The sequence below is a fragment of the Nyctereutes procyonoides genome, unplaced genomic scaffold (genome assembly GCF_905146905.1).
Source record: "Nyctereutes procyonoides isolate TBG_1078 unplaced genomic scaffold, NYPRO_anot_genome, whole genome shotgun sequence".
Taxonomy (NCBI): Eukaryota; Metazoa; Chordata; class Mammalia; order Carnivora; family Canidae; genus Nyctereutes; species Nyctereutes procyonoides.
The window spans coordinates 27,502,699-27,522,850 of record NW_026575126.1 but is presented as its reverse complement, the minus strand read 5'-3'; the positions used below and the strand labels follow the sequence as shown (position 1 = coordinate 27,522,850).

The window sequence follows — 20,152 nt, the reverse complement described above, 5'->3', positions numbered from 1 at the left end:
TTGACAGTTTCTTTATTTCTTTGTGGTAATAAGTAATATGGATGGTTCTTTTTTGGTAGAAGTTCCTGATGCTGTAATGAATTAGAATATTAGTACTGTTTTCAACTTCCTCCTCCAAGAATCTCTTTTTTTGTAATGTCTGGGTTTCATATCTGCGGTGAGGCCTTATAGCCAGTGGGTGGCGCCATAATACCAAGTACAGATTTGTTCCTGTCCCTCATTTTTAGCGCTTAGATAATACCATGGAGGGGCCTTTCCCTTAATTTCACCAGCTCTTAATCTTGATTTGAAAAATTTCTGCATTTTTTAGGAGGGGGAAGCGGTTGGGGTTGTGAGTTATAAATTGAAATTAGGGACTATTATTATTTTTCAGGTTATATTTCCGTTTGTTTTCTGACCATGATTGTTCCTAACAATTGCTTGATGGCTCCCTTTATAGTCAGCTTACCTGGGAACAAATGAGTAGGACCATCTTAAGTAGAGGAAGCAAGCAAAACTGGACATTCCTAAAAAGAAAAATATTTAGGAAGGCATATTTTATTTTTGGGTGGTTCTGTCTGAATATAATTCCTGCTTGGTCCAAGGACCTGATTTGTATTTGGCATAAATAATAGCCTTAGCTGTGTATCCTGCATCTTTATCCTACATCAATAAAATGACATGGAAGTATTATTTTTGTTCCTTAAATAGGTGTTTATCATAAATAGCTTAGGGTTGAAATGTGAATCTTCGTGTTTAGATTCTGAGTGCCAGTCTATTTACAGTCTAAACTTTCCTTTTAAAATAGTTTTATTAAAAAGATTTTTTTTTGGTGTAGAAAATTAAGTGTGTACTAAAATGCTTTCCTCCAGTTTTCAATTACAAGGGGATTAAAGGTTAAGAAATTTCTTTTTAATGAATTATATTCTGTTTATGACAAAGATAACTTCTTTTAGGGGGAAAATGAACCTTGGTGTGTTTGGTGTTCAGATATGAGAAGTTACTGGATTTCCAGCACTGAGGCTAACTAAGATAGTTTAACTTTTTCTTTTTCACTGATTCATCTGTTGGCACTATTTTGCTGTATCATCAGTTGATATAAAGAGGTGTCCAAAAGTCTTTCTTATTTCATCCTGATAGAGATACTGTTTTACTAATACCAAATTATGATTTTTCTGCTTATGAATGGTTGATATCCACCATTATCCACCAAATCTTTTCTTCATGCCTGTCATTATTTCTTCTTATTTTTGTAATAAACAATTTTTTTAAACTTCCTTTGATAACAGTGATTGTTAAACTAAATGTCTTTAGATCTTCAGCTGTGTTGCCCCCAAACAGTGATCAAAATCATAAGTTTTCTTCCTAAGGATGGTTTCCTCTATAAAATAAAAATAAGTATGTTTTTTGGGAAAAGATGAAACAAATTCTTGAAAATTATGGTTGAGGTAACAGTTACAACTGAAGCTATTTTTTGCTTTCATTATTTTCTGCTCTGTGGAAATTAATCTTAAGGGCATAGGTACCCTATGGCATAAGTTATCGAATAAATGAATCAAATTCATTTAGTGCTTACTTGGTCTCAGTCAGGATTTTAGCTGTAATGTGTGTGAAGTGATATTCATCCCTTCCACATCCTGCCTCAGTCTGGGATGCAGTGGAAAAAGACGGTGCTGACTAGTAGTTGATGCCAACTAGGAAGTTCTAGGGGCACATGTAGCTTTTAGCTGAAATTTTATTTAACTCTATACTCTGGTAAAGCAAAAAAAAAAAATGAATAAAGATCCTTGTTTAAGATAATCCATTATAGATGGGAATGAAAGGTAAGATTCTTCTAAGCTCTTCTCAAATTTGATTAGGATACACACTGTTCCTATCCATACCCTCTTCTTTCCTCCTTGCCCAGTACCCAGGCTCATCTGCACCCAGGCTCCTGGTAGCCATGATGATGCCTGGAATGCCTGTTGTGTTTCTTTCTAGCAAAAGCTAGTTTTATCAGGTTCTTTTTTTTTTTTTTTTAAGATTTTATTTATTATTCATGAGAGACACACACACACAGAGAGAGAGAGAGAGAGAGAGAGAGGTAGAGACATAGGCAGAGGGAGAAGCAGGCTCCCCAGAGGGAGCCCGATGTGGGGCTTGATCCCAAGATCCCAGGATCACAACCTGAGCCAAAGGTGGATGCTCACACACTGAGCCACCCAGGTGCCCCTAGCGTATCAAGTTCTGTCTCGAGATCTTCTTTGGCTTTGGAGCCTTCTCTGGCTCTCCCTACCACACGGGTCTCTCCTGACCATCCTTACAAGTGGAGTGGTAGTGGGCTAGGAGGCCGCTGATCTTGTCAATTAAAAAGGATTGGGAGTGGGGCACCTGGGTGACTCAGTTGCTTAAGCATCTGTCTTTAGCTTTGGTCATGAGGTCCTGGGACCCATCTCATATCAGGCTCTCTCTCAGTGGGGAGTCTTGCTTCTTCCTCTCCCTCTGTCTACCCACTCCCACCTGCTCCTGTGCACATGCTCTCTCTCTCTCAAATAAATGAAATCTTAAAAAATAAAAATAAAAAGGACCAGGAGTTTGGGGATGGAGTTGAAAGACCTGTGTATGCATGTTTATATTACAAGCTGCCTGTCCTTGAGCAAGTGACTTATGTCTTCTCTGAACCTGGTTCTTTCATCTGTAAAGCCTACCTCACAGGGCAGTTGTGAGGAATGAATGAAGTGATTCCAGCAAAAGGTGCTTTGTATGTGTTATTGATGATGTTGGTGCTGTTTGATTACAGTGTTAAACTTGAGTTGTTTTTATTTATAAAATGTGCATTTTTGTTTCATAAATAGTTTTGATTTTCATCTTGGAAACATTATGCTCAGGGAAATGGCCACGCATAAATGGACAACTATGGTGTGATTTTATTTATTTGAAGTACATAGACATGTCAAATTCATGGAGAAGAAAGTAGAATGATGATTACTGGTGGATGAAGGAGAGGAGGGAGTGTTTAGCAGGATTTCTATTTGGGATGATGAAATAGTTCTGGAGATTGGTAGTGGCTATGCTTGCATAATACTGAGTGTATTTGATGCAATGAATTGTACACTTAAAAATTGGCTAAAATGGTAAATGTTGTGTTATGTATATTTTACTACAATAAAACAACAACAACAAAACTTGGTGTTCATAGCAATACTAGTGTTTCTTTTTAAAGATTTATTTATTTGAGAGACAGAGATAAAACACCTGTGTGAGCAGGAGGAGGAGCAGAGGAAAAGGAGAAGGAGAGAAGCACACTCCTTGTTGAGTGTGGATCCCACGTGGGGTTCGATCATATGACCCATGAGATCACAAGCTGAGCTGAAACCAAGAGACACTTAACTGAGCCACCCAGGTGCCCTGAGAATCTAGTATGTCTACAACCTAATATTTTAGGATGTACAGATGATAATTCAAAATTGCCTGACAGAAGAACCAGGAAATTCTGACCCATTCTCCAAAGTAGGGGTTGGCTAACTTTTTCTCTAAAGGGCTTGATAGGGGAAGGGGGCTGGTAGCTCAATCTTAAGTTAAGCATCTGCATCTGCCTTCGGCTCAGGTCATGATCCCAGGGTCCTGAGATGGAGCCCTACATAGGGCTGGCTGCTCAGCTGGGAGCCTGCTTCTCCCTCTCACTCTGTCTGCTGCTCTACTTGCTCTCTTTCTCTTATTTTTTTTAAAATTTATTTATTTATGATAGTCACAGAGAGAGAGAGAGAGGCAGAGACACAGGCAGAGGGAGAAGCAGGCTCCATGCACCGGGAGCCCAATATGGGATTCGACCCCGGGTCTCCAGGATCGCGCCCTGAGCCAAAGGCAGGCGCCAAACCGCTGCGCCACCCAGGGATCCCCTCTCTTTCTCTTATTGTCAAATAAATAAATAAAATCTTTAAAAGAAATAAAAGGCTTGATACAAAATATTTTAGTTTTTTTTTATTTTTTAAAGATTTTATTTATTCATGAGAGAGAGAGAGAGAGAGAGAGAGAGAGAGAGGCAGAGACAAGGCAGAGGGAGAAGCAGGCTCCATGTGGGGAGCCCGATGTGGGACTTGATCCCAGATCTCCAGGATCACGCCCTGGGCTGAAGGTGGCACTATACCACTGAGCCACTGGGGCTGCCCATATTTTAAGTTTTATGGACAACATAGAGTCTCTGTAGAATATACATATATGGGATTATAATTTTTTTTTTTTTACTGATCCTTCAAAAAATATGAGAAACCATTTTTAGCTCATGGGCCATACAAAAAAACAAAACAAAACAAAACAAAACAAAAAAGCCATACAAAAACAGGATGTGGGATGGATTTGGCCTGTGGGCTATCATTTTTCAACCCAAGCTTTAAGGAAAGAATCATCAGTGTAGACCATACTTTAAGATTTCCTAGATGATTAGATTCAAGAGATAAGGATTTTATACATCTATTATAACTATTCTCAAAGATATAAAAGGAAATGTTTGCTAGAAATAGAAAAGATGCACAGAAATAGAAACAATACAAAAGGATCATACAGATATTGGAGAGCTGGAAAAATAAAACTATTTGAAAATATTCACTGGAGGGAATTAATATTAGAATGGAGATGACAGAGAAAAGAAACCATGAACTTGAAGATAGATCAGTGGAGATTGTCTAATGTTTTAAGAGAAGAAAAAAAACTGGAAAAGAATTGAGCAGAGTCTCAGGGACCTGTTAAATGATAGCATCTTTAGGTATTATCTAAGGAGAGGAGACTCTGAGGAGATAATGACTGGAAAATCCCCAAATTTGCTAAAAGGCTTAACTTTGCTGACTCATGATGTAGGAAAACAAAGAAAAAAAAAGGCATTTTTAATCTTAAATCTTTTTTTTCAATCTTAAATCTTTTAAAAATCATAGTCAAGCTTTTCAAAGCAAAACAAACAAACAAAAAAAAAAAAACAAACAAAAACCAAGCAAACAAACTAGAGTACATCTTGAAATGAGAAAGAGAAAAAGGAAGGGTTATATACTGAAAACAATGATTTGGTTAACATCTGACTTCTCATAAGAATATATAGAGGCCAGAGAGAGTGGAATAATATCTTTGAAGTGCTGAAAGAAAAAGCCATCAAGAATTTTACCTGAAAAAAATCCTTTAAGAATGAGGGCAAAATGACATTTTTTGGGTGAAAGACATCTAGGAGAATTAGTTGCTAGCATACTTGAACTATAAGAAATGCAAAAGGAAGTTCTGCAGGCTAAAGAGAAGTAATATTGAATAGAAGCATGGATCCTCAGAATGGAATGAAGAGCACTCAAGATGGTAAATAATTGGTAAATATAAAGACCTTTTTGTATTTTCCCATTTACATTCTTTATAATAAATATGTATTTTTAAAAGCAGGCAAACAAAAAAAACCTGTGTTGTTTCATGGGGATTATAACATATGTGAATGTACTACATATAACAAGTTAGTATAAAGGATGGGAAGGGATGATGAACCTACATAGTTGCAAGATGTCTGCATTTTATTTAAAGTTATACAATTTTAGTTCTCAGTAAGTTCTAAGTTCTAATGTAAAAAGTTAAGAATGTATATTGTAATTCCTAGGGAAGAAAATAAGACACATATAAAAAGCCCATAGAAGAATTAATATGGAATTCTAAAATTATTTAAAAACTTTAGAAGGGCAGCCCCGGTGGCCCAGCGGTTTAGTGCCGCCTTCCGTCCGGGGTGTGATCCTGGAGACCCGGGATCGAGTCCCAAGTCGGGCTCCTTGCATGGAGCCTGCTTCTCCCTCTGTCTGTGTCTCTGCCTCTCTCTCTCTCTCTCTCTCTCTGTGTGTGTGTGTCTGTCATGAATAAATAAATAAAATCTTAAAAAAAAAACTTTAGAAGACAAGGAAGGAAACATAAAGGAGGAAAAACAGGGGTAGAGAACAAATAATAAAATGGTAGGCCAAAACACAAATCATATTAATAACTCCATTAAACATTAGCAAACTGGGAGGGAGGAGGCAAGATGGTGCAGGAGTAGGGGGCCTCAATTCATCTGGTCCCACCAACTTACCTGGATAACATTCAAAACATTCAAAACGTCCTGAACGCCTACAGATTCCACTTGAGAGGTAGAGAACAGCTGGAACGCTGCAGAGAGAAAAGTGACCGCTTCTGACAAGGTAGGAAGGTGGAGAAGGGAACGGGTGGGGGAAGGGGCCCGGCAAGCCTGGGCACCACAGCCCGGCCCTGGACAAGCGGGGACTTTAAAAATCTGCGCCTGGAAGAGTCTCCCCTGACTGAAAAGTGCTTAGCGGGGAAGTAGGGGCAGAAGTGCACGAGGGGCAGCGAAGCCTCAATATTCCCAGAGACACAGTAAGAATAGGGGCGCCCAGGGGGAAGCTCACCGCAGACCCGGTTGGATCTCGGTAAAGGGTCTGAACGCTGCAACCCTCCGGGCTTTTGGGAGAAGCTGCTGGTTAGCGGCCGGCACCGGAGCTCCCTCACCCTAGAGCCTGGCAGTGCCGGAGGCGGCTGTCCTCAGTTCCCTCCGGGAGAGGTGGACCCCGGGAGGGCACAGGCAGTGGAGAAGTCTCCTGCCGCTGGGTGCTCTTCAATTTGTGCAGATCAGTGCCCCTGCGCCTGCCCCCAGGAGCATCTAGGCCGGTGTGCACGGGGAGACTATGGTTCGGTGCTCCTGGGGAGCTCTGGGCTCCAGGGCTGGAAATCTGGGCCCCGCCATTTTTTATTTTCTTCTTTTCGCCTTTCCCCGGGAGAGGCACAGCCTCTAGGGAACAAAGGCCTCACAGGATAAACAGCTTCACACTGAGCGGGGCCACCCGGCAAGGGGCGGGGCAGGGCATCCTCGCCCAGGCACAGACATCTGAGACTCCGCGCAGCAGGCCCCTCCCCCAGAACTGCTGGAAGAACAGGGGAAGAGCAAGTTTACTCACCAAGCAGCCCTGGAAAGTTCCAGGACCGAGGGAAAATAGTATATAGAACTAGAGGTTTTTTTCCCTTATGTTTCATTTATCTTTCAGGTTAAAAATTTCCAGTATTTTTTCCTCTTTTCTTACCTTAACTACAATATTTTACCAACTCTTTGTTTTTAAGCTTTTTCCTTTTTGACTTTCATATTTCTACAATTACATGTCTTAGCTATATTCTTCATTGTTGGATTCCCTTCAACATATTCAATTTTTTGGTAGCAATGGGTTTTTGTTTTTTCTGTCATATTTTGTTTTATAATGGTGGAAGTTAGTACCTTCTAACACATGGACCAAAACACACCGAGAACCAAGTGCAACACTGTGCTGGTTCAGAGACTATATTCTTTCTTCCCATTCTGCCCCCCCCCTTTTATCTTGTTTGTTTTTGTGGTCAATGTTAGGTCTCTGTATAAATTTTTCTGGCTTATATAAATTTGGAATTGAGGATCTTCTAACATACAGAAAAAATACACTCAGAACCAAGAGGATCACCCTCTAGGTCCCCTTGGTGAGACTATATTAGATTCACTCTCCACTGCCATTTCCTCACCACCACCCCCTTTTTCTTTTTTTTCTTTTTTTTATTCTATTTTTTAAAATTTGTTTTTCACTTTAGTTGTGCTTTTGTTTTATTTTGTTCTGTTCTTGTTTTTCTTTTATTTTCTGGTCTCTGACCTCTTTGGAATCATCTAGGGTGTATTTTTCTTAGGTTGTGGTTGATATTTTTGACTCTGCTCACTCATACGGCCACTCTGCCCTGGACAAAATGACTAGAAGGAAGAACTCACCACAAAAGAAAGAACTGGAAGTAATACTCTCTGCCACAGACTTGCTGGATGTGGATTTAAATACCATGGCAGAGATACATTTCAAAAGTACAATTATGAAATTACTGGTGACTCTAGAAAAAAAGCATAAAAGACTCTAGAGATTCTCTTACTGCAGAACTGAGATCTGGTCAGGCTGAAATTAAAAATACTTTAACTGAGAGCAGTCTAAACTGGATGCTTTAACTGCTAGGGTTAATGAGGTGGAAGAGAGTGAGTGACATAGAAAAGAAGTTGATGGAAAGGAAGAGAGCAGAGTAAAAAAGAGAAAAACAACTAAGAACCCACGAGGAAAGGCTTTGGGAAATAAATGATAGCTCGAGAAGGAAGAATATTCATCTTATTGGGGTTCCGGAAGAGGCTGGGAGAGAGAGAGAGAGAGAGAGGACCACTAAGCATATTTGAACAAATCATAGCTGAGAACTTCCCTAATCTGGGGAAGGAAGCAGGCATTCAGATCCAGGAGATAGAGAGGAACCCCTCATCTCCATCAACAAACACCATTCAACACCTCAGCATTTAATAGTGAAACTTGCAAATTTCAAAGATAAAGAGAAAATTCTAAAAGCAGCTCGAGACAAGAGATTCTTAACTTATAGGGGGAGAAATATCAGATTAATAGCAGACCTCACCACAGAGACGTGGCAGGTAATGAAGGGCTGGCTTGATATATACAGGGTATTAAACAAGAAAAATATGCAGCCAAGAATACTTTATCCAGTGAGGCTGTCATTGATGATAGAAGGAGAGGTGAAGAGCTTCCAGGATAGGCAGAAACTGAAAGAATATGTGGCCACCAAACCGGCTCTGCAAGAAATATTAAGGGGGAACCTGTAAAAGAAAGAGGAAGCCCAAAGAAACAATCCAGAAAAACTGGGACTGAATAGGTATTACAATGACACTAAATTCATATCTTTCAATAGTTACTCTGAACGTGAATGGGGCAAATGATCCCATCAAAAGATGCAGGGTTTCAGACTGGATAAAAAAGCAAGACCCATCTATTTGCTGTGTACAAGAGACTCATTTGAGACCTAAGGACACCTCCAGCCTGAAAGTGAAGGGGTGGAGAACTATTTACCATTCAAATGGTCCTCAAAAGAAAGCTGGGGTAGCAATCCTCATATCAGATAATTAAAGTTTATCCCAAAGACTGCAGTAAGAGATGAAGAGGGACACTATATCATACTTAAAGGGTCTATCCAACAGGAAGACCTAACAATCATGAATATTTATGCCCCTAATGTGGGAGCAGCCAAGTATATCAGTTAATTAATAACTAAAGTTAAGACATAATTAGATAATAATATACTGATAGTAGGAGACTTCAACACAGCACCTTCTACAGATGACAGATCTTATAAGCACAACATCCCCAAAGAAACAAAGGTCTTGAATAATACACAGGACCAAATGGATTTTACATATAAATGTAGAACATTCCATCCTAATGTAACTGAATACACATTCTTCTCGCGTGCATATGGAACTTTCTCCAGAATAGACCACATACTGGGTCAAAAATCAGGTTTCATCCAATAGCAAAAGATAGGGATTATCCCTTGCATATTTTCAGACCACAGTGCTTTGAAACTAGAACTCAATCACAAGAAGAAATTTGGAAGAAACTCAAACACATGGAGGTTAAAGAGCATCCTGCTAAAAGATGAATGGGTCAACCAGGAAATTAGAGAAGAATTGAAAGGATTCATGGAATCTTTTTGAAAGAAACTAATGCAAATGAATAGACAACTGTTCAAAATCTTTGGGATACAGCAAAAGTGGTCCTAAGAGAGAAATACATCATAATACAAGCCTCCCTCAAAAAATTGGAAAAATCTCAAATATACAAGCTAACCTCACACCTAAAGGAACTGGAGAAAGAACAACAAATAAAGCCTAAACCAAGCACAAGAAGAGAGGTATTAACGATTAGAACAGAACTCAATGAAATAGAGACCAGAAGAGCTGTAGAACAGATCAACAAAACCAGAGCTGGTTCTTTGAAAGAATAATTCAAGTAGTTATCAAAAACCTCCCAGGACACAAAAGTCCGGGGCCACATGGCTTCCCAGGGGAATACTACCAAACAAGAAGAAATAATACCTATTCTACTAAAGCTGTTTCAAAGGATTGAAAGGGACAGAATACTTCCAAGCTTGTTCTATGAGGCCAGCATTACCCTGATCCCAAAATCAGACAAAGACCCCACCAAAATTATAGACCAATATCCCTGATGAACATGGATGCAAAAATTCTCACCAAGATACTAGCCAATAGGATCGCAACAGTAAATTAAGAGGATTACTCACCATGACCAAGTGGGATTTATCCCCGGGATGTAAGGGTGGTTCAACACTTGTAAAACAACATGATAGGGATGCCTGGGTGGCTCAGCAGTTAAGTACTTCCTTTCTGCTCAGGGCGTGACACTGGAGTCCTGAGATCGAGTCCCACATCAGACTCCTTGTATAGATCCTGCTTCTCCCTCTGCCTATGTCTCCCATCCAAGTACTAACCAGGCCCGACCCTGCTTAGCTTCCGAGATCAGACGAGATCGGGCGCGTTCAGGGTGGTATGGCTGTAGACTGCCTCTGCCTATGTCTCTGCCTCTCTCTGTGTGTCTCTCATGAATAAATAAATAACATTTAAAAAGATCAACGTGATAGATCACATCAATAAGAGAAAAAACAAGAACATATGATCCTCTCAATAGATGCAGAGAGAGCATTTGACAAAATACAACATCCATTCCTAATTAAAACTCTTCAGAGTATAGGGATAGAGGGAACATTCCTCAATATCATAAAAGCCATTTATGAAAAGCTCACAGTGAATATAACTTTTTTAAAAAATTTATTTATTCATAAGAGACACAGAGAAGGTAGAGACATAGGCAGAGGGAGAAGCAGGCTCCTTGCAGGGAGCCTAATATGGGACTCCATCCCAAGACCCTGGGGTCATGCCCTGAGCCAAAGGCAGATGCTCAACCACTGAGCCACCCAGGCATCCCTGAATATCATTCTCAGTGGGGAAACACTCAGAGCCTTTCCCCTAAGATCAGGAACATGACAGGGATGTCCACTCTCACTACTGCTATTCAACATAGTACTAGAAGTCCTAGCCTCAGCAATCAGACAACAAAAAGAAATAAAGGCATTCAAATTGGCAAAGAAGAAGTCAAACTCTCCCTCTTTACAGATGACATGATACTGTACATAGAAAACCCAAAAGACTCCCCCACCCAAGATTGCTAGAACTCATACAGCAATTCGGCAATGTGGCAGGATACAAAACCAATGCCCAGAAAGAAGTAGCATTTCTATACACTAACAATGAGACTGAAGAAAGAGAAATTAAGGAGTCAATCCCACTTACAATTTCACCCAAAAGCATAAGATACCCAGGAATAAACCTAACCAAAGAGGTAAAGGATCTATACCCTAAAAACTACAGAACACTTCTGAAAGAAATTGAGGAAGACACAAAGAGATGGAAAAATATTCCATGCTCATGGATTGGAAGAATTAATATTGTGAAAATGTCAGTGCTGCCCAGGGCAATTTACACATTTAATGCAATCCTTATCAAAATACCATGCACTTTCTTCAGAGAGTTAGAAAAAATAATCTTAAGATTTGTGTGGAATCAGAAAACACCCTGAATAGCCAGGGGAATATTGAAAAAGAAAACCAGAGCCGGGGGCATCACAATGCCGGATTTCAAGTTGTACCACAACACTGTGATCAGCAAGACAGTGTGCACTGGCACAAAAACAGACACATAGATCAGTGGAACAGAATAGAGAACTCGGAAATGGGCCCTCAACTCTATGGTCAAATAAGGAAAGACTCTCCACTGGAAAAAAGACAGTCTCTTCACTAAATGGTGCTGGGAAAATTGGACAGCCACGTGCAGAAGAATGAAACCGGACCATTCTCTTACACCATACACAAAGATAAACTCAAAATGGATGAAAGATCTAAATGTGAAACAAGAATCCATCAAAATCCTAGAGGAGAACATAGGCAACAATCTTTTGAACTTGGCCACAGCGGCTTCTTGCTAGACACATCTATGAAGGGAAGGGAAACAAAAGCAAAAATGCACTGAGACTTCATCAAGATAAAAAGCTTCTGCACAGTGACAGAAACAATCAAAAAAACTAAATGGCAACCTACCGAATGGGAGAAGATATTTGCAAATGACATATCAGAGAAAGGGCTAGTATCCAAGATCTATAAAGAACTTATCAAACTCAACACCCAAGAAACAAACAATCCAGTCATGAAATAGGCAGAAGACATGAAGAGACATTTTTCCAAAGCAGACACATGGCCAAAAAGCACAGGATAATATGCTCCGCATCACTTGCCATCAGAGAAATACAAATCAAAACCACAATGAGATACCACCTCACACCAGTGAGAATAGTGAAAATTAACAAGACAGGAAACAACAAACGTTGGAGAGGATGTGGAGAAAGGGGAACCCTCCTGCACTGTTGGTGGGAATGTGAACTGGTGCAGCCACTCTGGAAAACTGTGTGGAGGTTCCTCAAAGAGTTACAAATAGACCTGCCCTACGACCCAGCAATTGCACTGTTGGGGATTTACCCCAAAGATACTGATGTAGTGAAATGCCGGGACACCTGCACCCCAGTGTTTATAGCAGCAATGTCCACAATAGCCAAACTAAGGAAGGAGCCATGATGTCGTTCGACTGATGAATGGATAAAGAAGATGTGGTGTATATATACAGTGGAGTATTACTCAGCCATCAGAAAGGATGAATACCCACCATTTGCTTTGACATGGATGGACCTGGAGGGTATCATGCTGAGTAAAAAGTCAATCAGAGAAGGACAATCATCGTATGGTTTCACTCATACATGGAATATAAGAAAGAGTGAAAGGCATTTTAAGGGAAAGGAGAGAAACTGAGTGAGGAAAAATTAGAGAGAGTGACAAACCATGAGATACTCCTAACTCTGGGAAACAAAGGGTTGTGGAAGGGGAGTTGGGTAGGGGGATGGAGTAACTGGGTGACAGGTGCTAAGAAGGGCACTTGATGGGATGAGCACTGGATGTTATACTATATGTTGGCAAATTGAATTTAGATTAAAAAATTTAAAAAAACACTAGTGGACTAAATACTCCAATTAGAGGGCAGAGAATGTCAGACTAGTAAAAAAGGGAAAACCCATGATGTGATTTGAATATAAAGAGGTAGATAGGTTGAAAGCAAATGAGTGGGAAAAGATACACCATTGAAATAGTAAGCACAAGGGGGCTGAAATATCTGTACTTATGCTAGATAAATTCATTTACAGCCAAGAATATTATCAGAGATAAAAGGAGACCCTTCTTTTAAAAAAATTATTTTATTTATTCATGAGAGACACAGAGAGACGCAGAGACAAAGGCAGAGGGAGAGGCAGGTTCCTCACGGGGAGCCTGATGTGGGACTTGATCCTGATGCAGCCCAGAGCCAAAGGCAGACGCTCAACCGCTGAGCCACCCAGGTGTCCTAAAAGGAGACCTTTCTTAATGACTAAAGCATTCATTTATCATGAGTACACTGCAGTTATAAGTATGTATATACTCCTACCACAAGACTTCAAAAACACATGAAGAAAAAGTGGACAGAATTAAAGAGAATATTATATCATTCATGATATAAAACACTCAAAAAATGTGAAATAAAAGGGAATTTCTGAATCTGATAAAGTCATCTAAGAGAAACCTATAGCTAACATCATACTTGATGGTGAATGACTGAACATTTTCCCTCTAAGATCAGGAACAAGAAAGAGTGCTTGTTCTCACCGTTTTGCATCACCATGGTATTGGGGATTTTAGCAAGGGCGGTTAGGCAAGAAAAAGAAATAAAAGGCATCCAGATTGTAAAGGAAGAGGTCAAACTATCACTTTTCATAGATGACATAATCTTATATATAGAAAATCCTAAGGAATCCAGTAACTACTAGATCTAATGAATTCAGGATGGTTGCAGTTGCAGGATGCCAAATCAATGTATAAAAATTGACTGCATTTCCAAACACAAGTGATGAACAATCTGAAAGTGAAGTTCAGGAGACAATTACATTCATAATAACATCAAAAAGAATAAAATAAGAATAAATCTTAGGAAATGCAAGACTGGTACACTGAAATGTACGGAACATCATTGAAAGAAACTAAAGATCTGATGAAATGGAAAGACATCTCATGTTCAAAGCATTTATGGGCATACATCAAAGGTATAGAGGAACCAACTGAAATGACCCAAAATGAAACAAATTAGAGCAACAAATTGTGTTGAGTTAGATTATAACTCAGGTGTAAAGTAAACATTCATGAGTCCATACTGGTTTAAATTAATGATTGAGTATACAAATAAATTGAAAGAATAGACAAATCTCCTGTGCAGAAGAATTTGAAATAATTTATATAGGTACTCCCTACCTTCAAGGAGAAAGAGTAACTCCCTGCTGTCTTAAGTATGGGTTGTGTATGGTGACTTCTTTCCAAAGCATACAGGAAGGGGGATAAAATAATTTTACAATGGAGTAACCTGACAATCACATTAGCAAGAGATCATGGTCAATATCACCAATGTAATGGTTATTATATATGTGTATATATATATGTATAATATTATATATAATATATATATGTCATATAACATATGACATATATGTACCTTATATATGTAAGGTATATATGTACCCTTGATATGATGCAGTGAAAATGTCAATTTACCTCTGTGGTCTTCTCCCTACAACCCCACTCTAATCATGAGGAAAACATTAGATAATTTGCAAACAGAGGGACATCCTGCAAAAATACCTGACTGGTAATTTTCAAAATTGTCAAGGTTATCAAAAACAAGAAATTTTTAAGAGTAGCATAACAGACATGACAAAAGTAATGTTTTCTGTGTGGGATCCTAGAACAACAACAACAAAAAAAGACATTAGGTAAAAGCTAAGGAAATCTGAATAAACTATGAGATAATAATGTATCATTATTGGTTCATTTAATTTCAACAAGTGCACCATACCAATTAATGTAAGAAATTAGTTATAAGGGAAACTGGGTGTGGGCATATGGAGACTTTGTATTATCTTCTCAATCTTTCTGTTAATCTAAAATTGTTCTTGAAAGTAATGTTCAGGGATGCCTATGGGGCTCAGTGGTTGAGCGTCTGCCTTCGGCTCAGGGCATGGTCCCAGGGTCCTGGGACTGAGTCCCGCACCACACTCCCCACGGGGAGCCTGGTTCTCCCTCTGCCTGTGTCTCTGCCTCTCTCTCTGTCTCTCATGAATAAATAAAGTCTTAAAAAAGTAATGTCTAACATAGTTAGCTGTGGCTACAAGCAAGGACTCTTGAGAGTATCTGTCTCCTTTTGGGGAGAGGGTAAAATCTTCGTATAAAAGATAGCTACATCTTATTGGATGTAGTTGTTTTCTGGTTTCTCGAATGTTCAAATGTATGTGGAAGGATAAATATTCGAGTAGAAAAATGGATGGACTGTGCCAGTTTAATGCTTCATCTTCATCATCATCATTTAATGCTTCATTTCCAAATACATTCTTTGCCCGATTCGTGATCTTGACCCTGTAAACATCTTTTGCCAGCTGATACAATGTTACGCTTTGCCAACAGAAAGCGCTGGAGGAATGCTGTGAGGCAAGAGTCACAAGAAGGCACCTCACTTCCGTTTTCGCTGAGCACAGGAGTCGGTGGGTTAGAGTGTGGGGTAGTACACTTTCTTAGCAACTGCCCTGACTGACCAGTTCCTGCTTTGCAGCCCCCCTCTGCTCACCTGGCAGCCAATTCCACAGCAGCTCTAGCTTCACCCCTAGATAAAAGGCCAAGTCCAGCCTTCTGTATCTTTTGGCCATGCTGGGCTATTTTTATGCACCAGGACCCGTGGCAAGGGGCCAGAGATCTGCCAGCCAGATTCTGGTTTATGTTGCCTGAGGCCAGCTGGTATTACCAGTGCCCCCTCGTAGACTCTATCTTTTCTTTTCTGAACCATTCATTAATTTATTCATTCATTTATTGATCACTTACTAGGTGCCAGGCAGTGTTCTAATAAATATTTGTGTACAAACAATCAAAACCAAAAATCAATGCTTTAATCACAAGGATGGCAGACCTACAAAAGAATGTGCAGGTTTGACAAGTCACTTATACTAAAGTCAGAGCCATGAAAGGGAAGGAATGGGACCATTGGACCTGGGATAGGGTTGTTTGTGTCACAGTGTCTCTGAAATTTGAACCTCCAGATTTCCCAGATTCCAGGCCAGCAGAGAGAGGCATTCTCTTATGCTAGAGAACAACTGCCCCTTGCAAACAATTCATCTGAGGTTGATGCTTGGCAGGTTTAAGCTTGTCCTCATCGATCTGCTTCTTTTGTCTCTCATTGCCTCCACACCAATAACCAAGATAAGGTCTCATAATTTCACCAGAGAAATTCAGTTTCTGCTCTGAGAAGAAACAGACTACTGAAGGACTTGCAGGACCTGGATAATATGCACTCGCCTGATCCAGGGGAAGACGTGTGAAGATGGGTTTTAAGAGTGTTGGGTGGAGGACAGTACAATAAGGTGGAGTAGGAGAGAACTGGCATAGGAGTATTTTTCAAATCAGGATTTAACATCTTGGCAGAAATCTTAGAGGTGACGGGCTGTACACATTCTTGTTAAGTCTTAATATTAGGCTTCTAACATATTTACAAGGATTGGTCAAACATTAGACTAGATTTGTATTCCTCGAGAATACAGGAAGTCCTCCATCTAATAGCCTTAGGTCATAATCAGTCATCACACCATGGAGTTCACACTGAACTGAATGAAAGAAAAAAATACTTCAAGAATAATAAATGTGTCAATTGTCATGTACAAAGTCATGAACACTATCAAGATACTACAAATCTAGTCCCAAAATATGAGGATAATTATGACATGCACCTTTGGGATGGGTGCAAAGAATCTGAAGTCTCTACCAAATCCATTGGTCCTTAGCAGGAGGATGTGGTTGTCTTAATGCCTTGTAGATTTGGGATGTCATGTTTACTTGTTGGGGTTGAAGATGAATATTTCTGTGATGAGGTTGCAATGGCTTCCTATGATCTTTCAGTCTTTGTATTAGCAAAATTACCATGTTGGTTAATAGAATATAGTCAGGCTATTTTAAATAGCTTTATTTTTAAATTTAACACACTCTTATTAGAAATGCTTTGGTATCAATACAATAAAAATATGCTGGTTTCTCCCCCACCACTGAATTGTGTCAAGTAACTGGAAAAGTTAAGCATTTGTTCTCCCTAGCTTTTTTGGGATTTTTTTCCCCACAAATAATGAGCACTGCTTATTCACATGGCTTAATATGGCTATAATTATAATTTCTGGAGTCTCAGGAAAAAAGAAACAAAATACCCAGAAGAGAAGGTGGCAAATGTTTCTTAGTTTCTTCTCCAAAGGATGTTTAGGTAGATGATACACCTCTCAGATAACTTTTTTCCCCAGTTTTGCCATTCTCATCCTTAAAGCTGAAAATTAAAAAAAAATAGTTATTAAAAAAAAGCTTTAGTTTTCACTCTAAATGACCATTTCATAGAATGCAGGAAAGTTTGAAACATACCTCAGATGATTTTATCCAACAATGTGAGCATTGTTTTAGTAGCACAAAAAGATAGTAGAAATGATAAGCTATGGTTAACTAGGGCTGAAGCAGGTTCAGAACTAGAAGGAACCTAATTTCTATAAAGATTAGAAAAATTAGTAGGACAAACACAGCATAAGTTGAGTAAATATAGATTAATGTGCGATTTTCATTATTAGCTTTAGATAAATTCCTACACATCAATGACTATGTTTTGTGCATATTTCTGAGTTATGCACTACTAAAAATAAGAAAAGCACTGACATAAACTTTAATTCATGGTTGAGTTATCATTTAAGTCATCCAACTTGCTTACCCAAGGAGCTCCATCCTTGGATATAGAAGGACAAAAACATATTTCTTTGTGAGTGGAAAAAATGTTGACCAGTTATTAAGAGTTGGAGTAATTATAAAATTATGTCTTTGTCAGGATATAAGTATACTTTCAAAAGACAATACATCTTTTGAGCATATTCCACTGCTAATGATAAATGTGATGTAGAAAACATTTTTATAGATTTAGAATTCATAGCACTCCTCCAGTGTTCTGGTATCATGCCTTTAATACTTAGGACTTCAGAGTATGGCTGCCTTGGTCATGTTTCAAAAGTTGAAAGATGCTTTCAAGGCACTACATATTCTCTCATTTTCCAGCCATATAATTAGTTGTGTATTAACAAATGAAATGACCCCCATCTCTAAGGAGCTTTTTTTCACAAATACGAGAAGGGATGGAGGGATCCAATACTGTAACAAGACTATGATAATTTTTATTCTTATTCTACTTATTTGAAATGTTTTCATTTAAAAGAAGTCAAGGAGCATTCTTTCCTGTGGAACCTTATGGGAAATGGTCATTTCTAATGTCAGAGTCATGGATATTTTCTCGAATTTAGGACCAACTGAGAGAATTTCCTTTGCTCTGTAGCCAGGAAGATGGTGTCTACTGCCAGGAGATGTTGGATGGTGAAGCCTGAGGAGAGGGCTGTATTTCTACAGCAGGAGGTGAACTTAAGGCAGAAGGCAAAGCTTTACATTTTCTACTCTTGGATTTTATGGATATCTACCTTGGCCATAATAAAAAAGAGGGCAGGGGAAAAGTCCATTTTAAGGGACTTTTAAAAGGTCTCTTTTAAGGCAGGGACAAAGTCTTCCTCCTTACAGTTATTCCTCAACTTGAGATTTAGGAGATCAGACACAGCCTTTGTGCTGTGGACATTTAATGGAGTTTTTTTTTTTAATGGAGTTCTTGAAGGACATCCTAGATGTGCACATCCTCAGGAGTGAGGTAATGCAGTAGCTCATTGTCCCATTTCTTAAGGGAAAAAAAAAAGAATTCTAGATTGCTAGAATCTGCTATTTTTTTTTTCTTTAGACCTATGGCAAGTAGATGGTGTGGGTTTTAAGGAGATGTGTGGAGCTAGAGTATATTGGCAACAGGAAGGGATACCAGGTTAAAAAGAATCTGGGCCATCAGCTCTTGCTTTTATTTCTCCTTTCTGCTCTTTTCTGCTCTTTACTTCTTCCTCCCACAGCAATTCAGACACATAGTTTTGGCTGGTTGAACTTGGTGGAAGAGAGCTTGCCTCCTTATTCTCAGTATTCCTTGGCTCCTAATGATTGCTACACGTTGGCAATTTTGACACCAGAAGTGTGTGAATCCCTCGGAGCTGAAGTTCCCTACCTCCATCACCCTGAAATGCTGCTGACATATCTAAGAGGGGTGAATAGAGCTAGAAGTACAAGAGTAGGTTGGTGAGGACTACCAAAGAAAGCCAGCTGCCTAGTTGGTGGGAATAGTAGTGGAATCCCAGTAAAAAGTTATTGGGGCCACTCATTGGTGGATGTATCTGGCATTGAGCTGTACTTTAGAACATGATCCTGTTATATTTACATTAGCAGATGGACATAACTTTGCTGAATTTTCTTGTCATGTCTTAACCTGTTCAAGGGTTTTAACTAAGACATCTGGATCTCCAAGCTCCACTTTCCCCCCCTTTTCTTCCTCCTTTGTGCTCTTTTCCAAGTTCAAAATTGCTCTTAGATAAGGCTCTCATAACAATATTTACACCAAGACTAGTAATTCTTAATTATTATGCCTACTAATATATTTATATTTAGTAGGGGACCATGAATAAAGGAACTTACTGAAATGATGGAGTTTCAGGTGTCAAGAAGCATTTATGGGGTGTTGGGGGAGACACTCAACCTATGTGGTGCTTGTGAAATTGAACTGCATAGGTGGCTATATATTTCTATGGGTGCCTTGTGAGGGTGAGGACATATGTCAATATGGTATGCTTATTTTAAAAGCCCATTACAAGAATATCATTTCTGTGATCCATGCACTGAATTGGAAAACAGGAATGTAAAACAATATCATGATGGAAGGTAAGGAATTTGGAGCATTCTGTTTATAATATGCTTTGATTGATAGTACGGAACTTTGTATTGTTACTTTGTCTGGAAAAGGTCTTCCTGTTTTCATTATGTTAGTTCAGTGGCATGATTAGTGTTGTCTGGAAATGTTAGTCACTTCCTGTCTTTTTCTATGGGGTAAATGTGTTGACATGGGTAGGGGAGAAGGAGTAAGGGCATTTGGGAGGAGGTGGCTAACATCCAAGGTAAAAGATGGAAGGTTTTATGCTTGGTAATGTTCCTGCTCTTGACCATAGTCAGTGTGTTTATCTTTTCT

The 20,152-nt window shown here is 39.2% G+C and overlaps 1 protein-coding gene across 1 annotated transcript in view; it reads right to left on the bottom strand.

Moving 5' to 3' along the window:
- Nucleotides 1–15,907: 15,907 nt before the first annotated feature.
- PALMD (palmdelphin) overlaps nt 15,908–20,152 on the bottom strand; it is a 50,786-nt gene continuing 46,541 nt past the window's right edge. Inside the window, exon 8 of the mRNA XM_055340304.1 lies at nt 15,908–17,344. Coding sequence (XP_055196279.1) covers nt 17,301–17,344 — 44 coding nt within the window. The 3' untranslated portion in view covers nt 15,908–17,300. The remainder of the gene's footprint in view (nt 17,345–20,152) is intronic.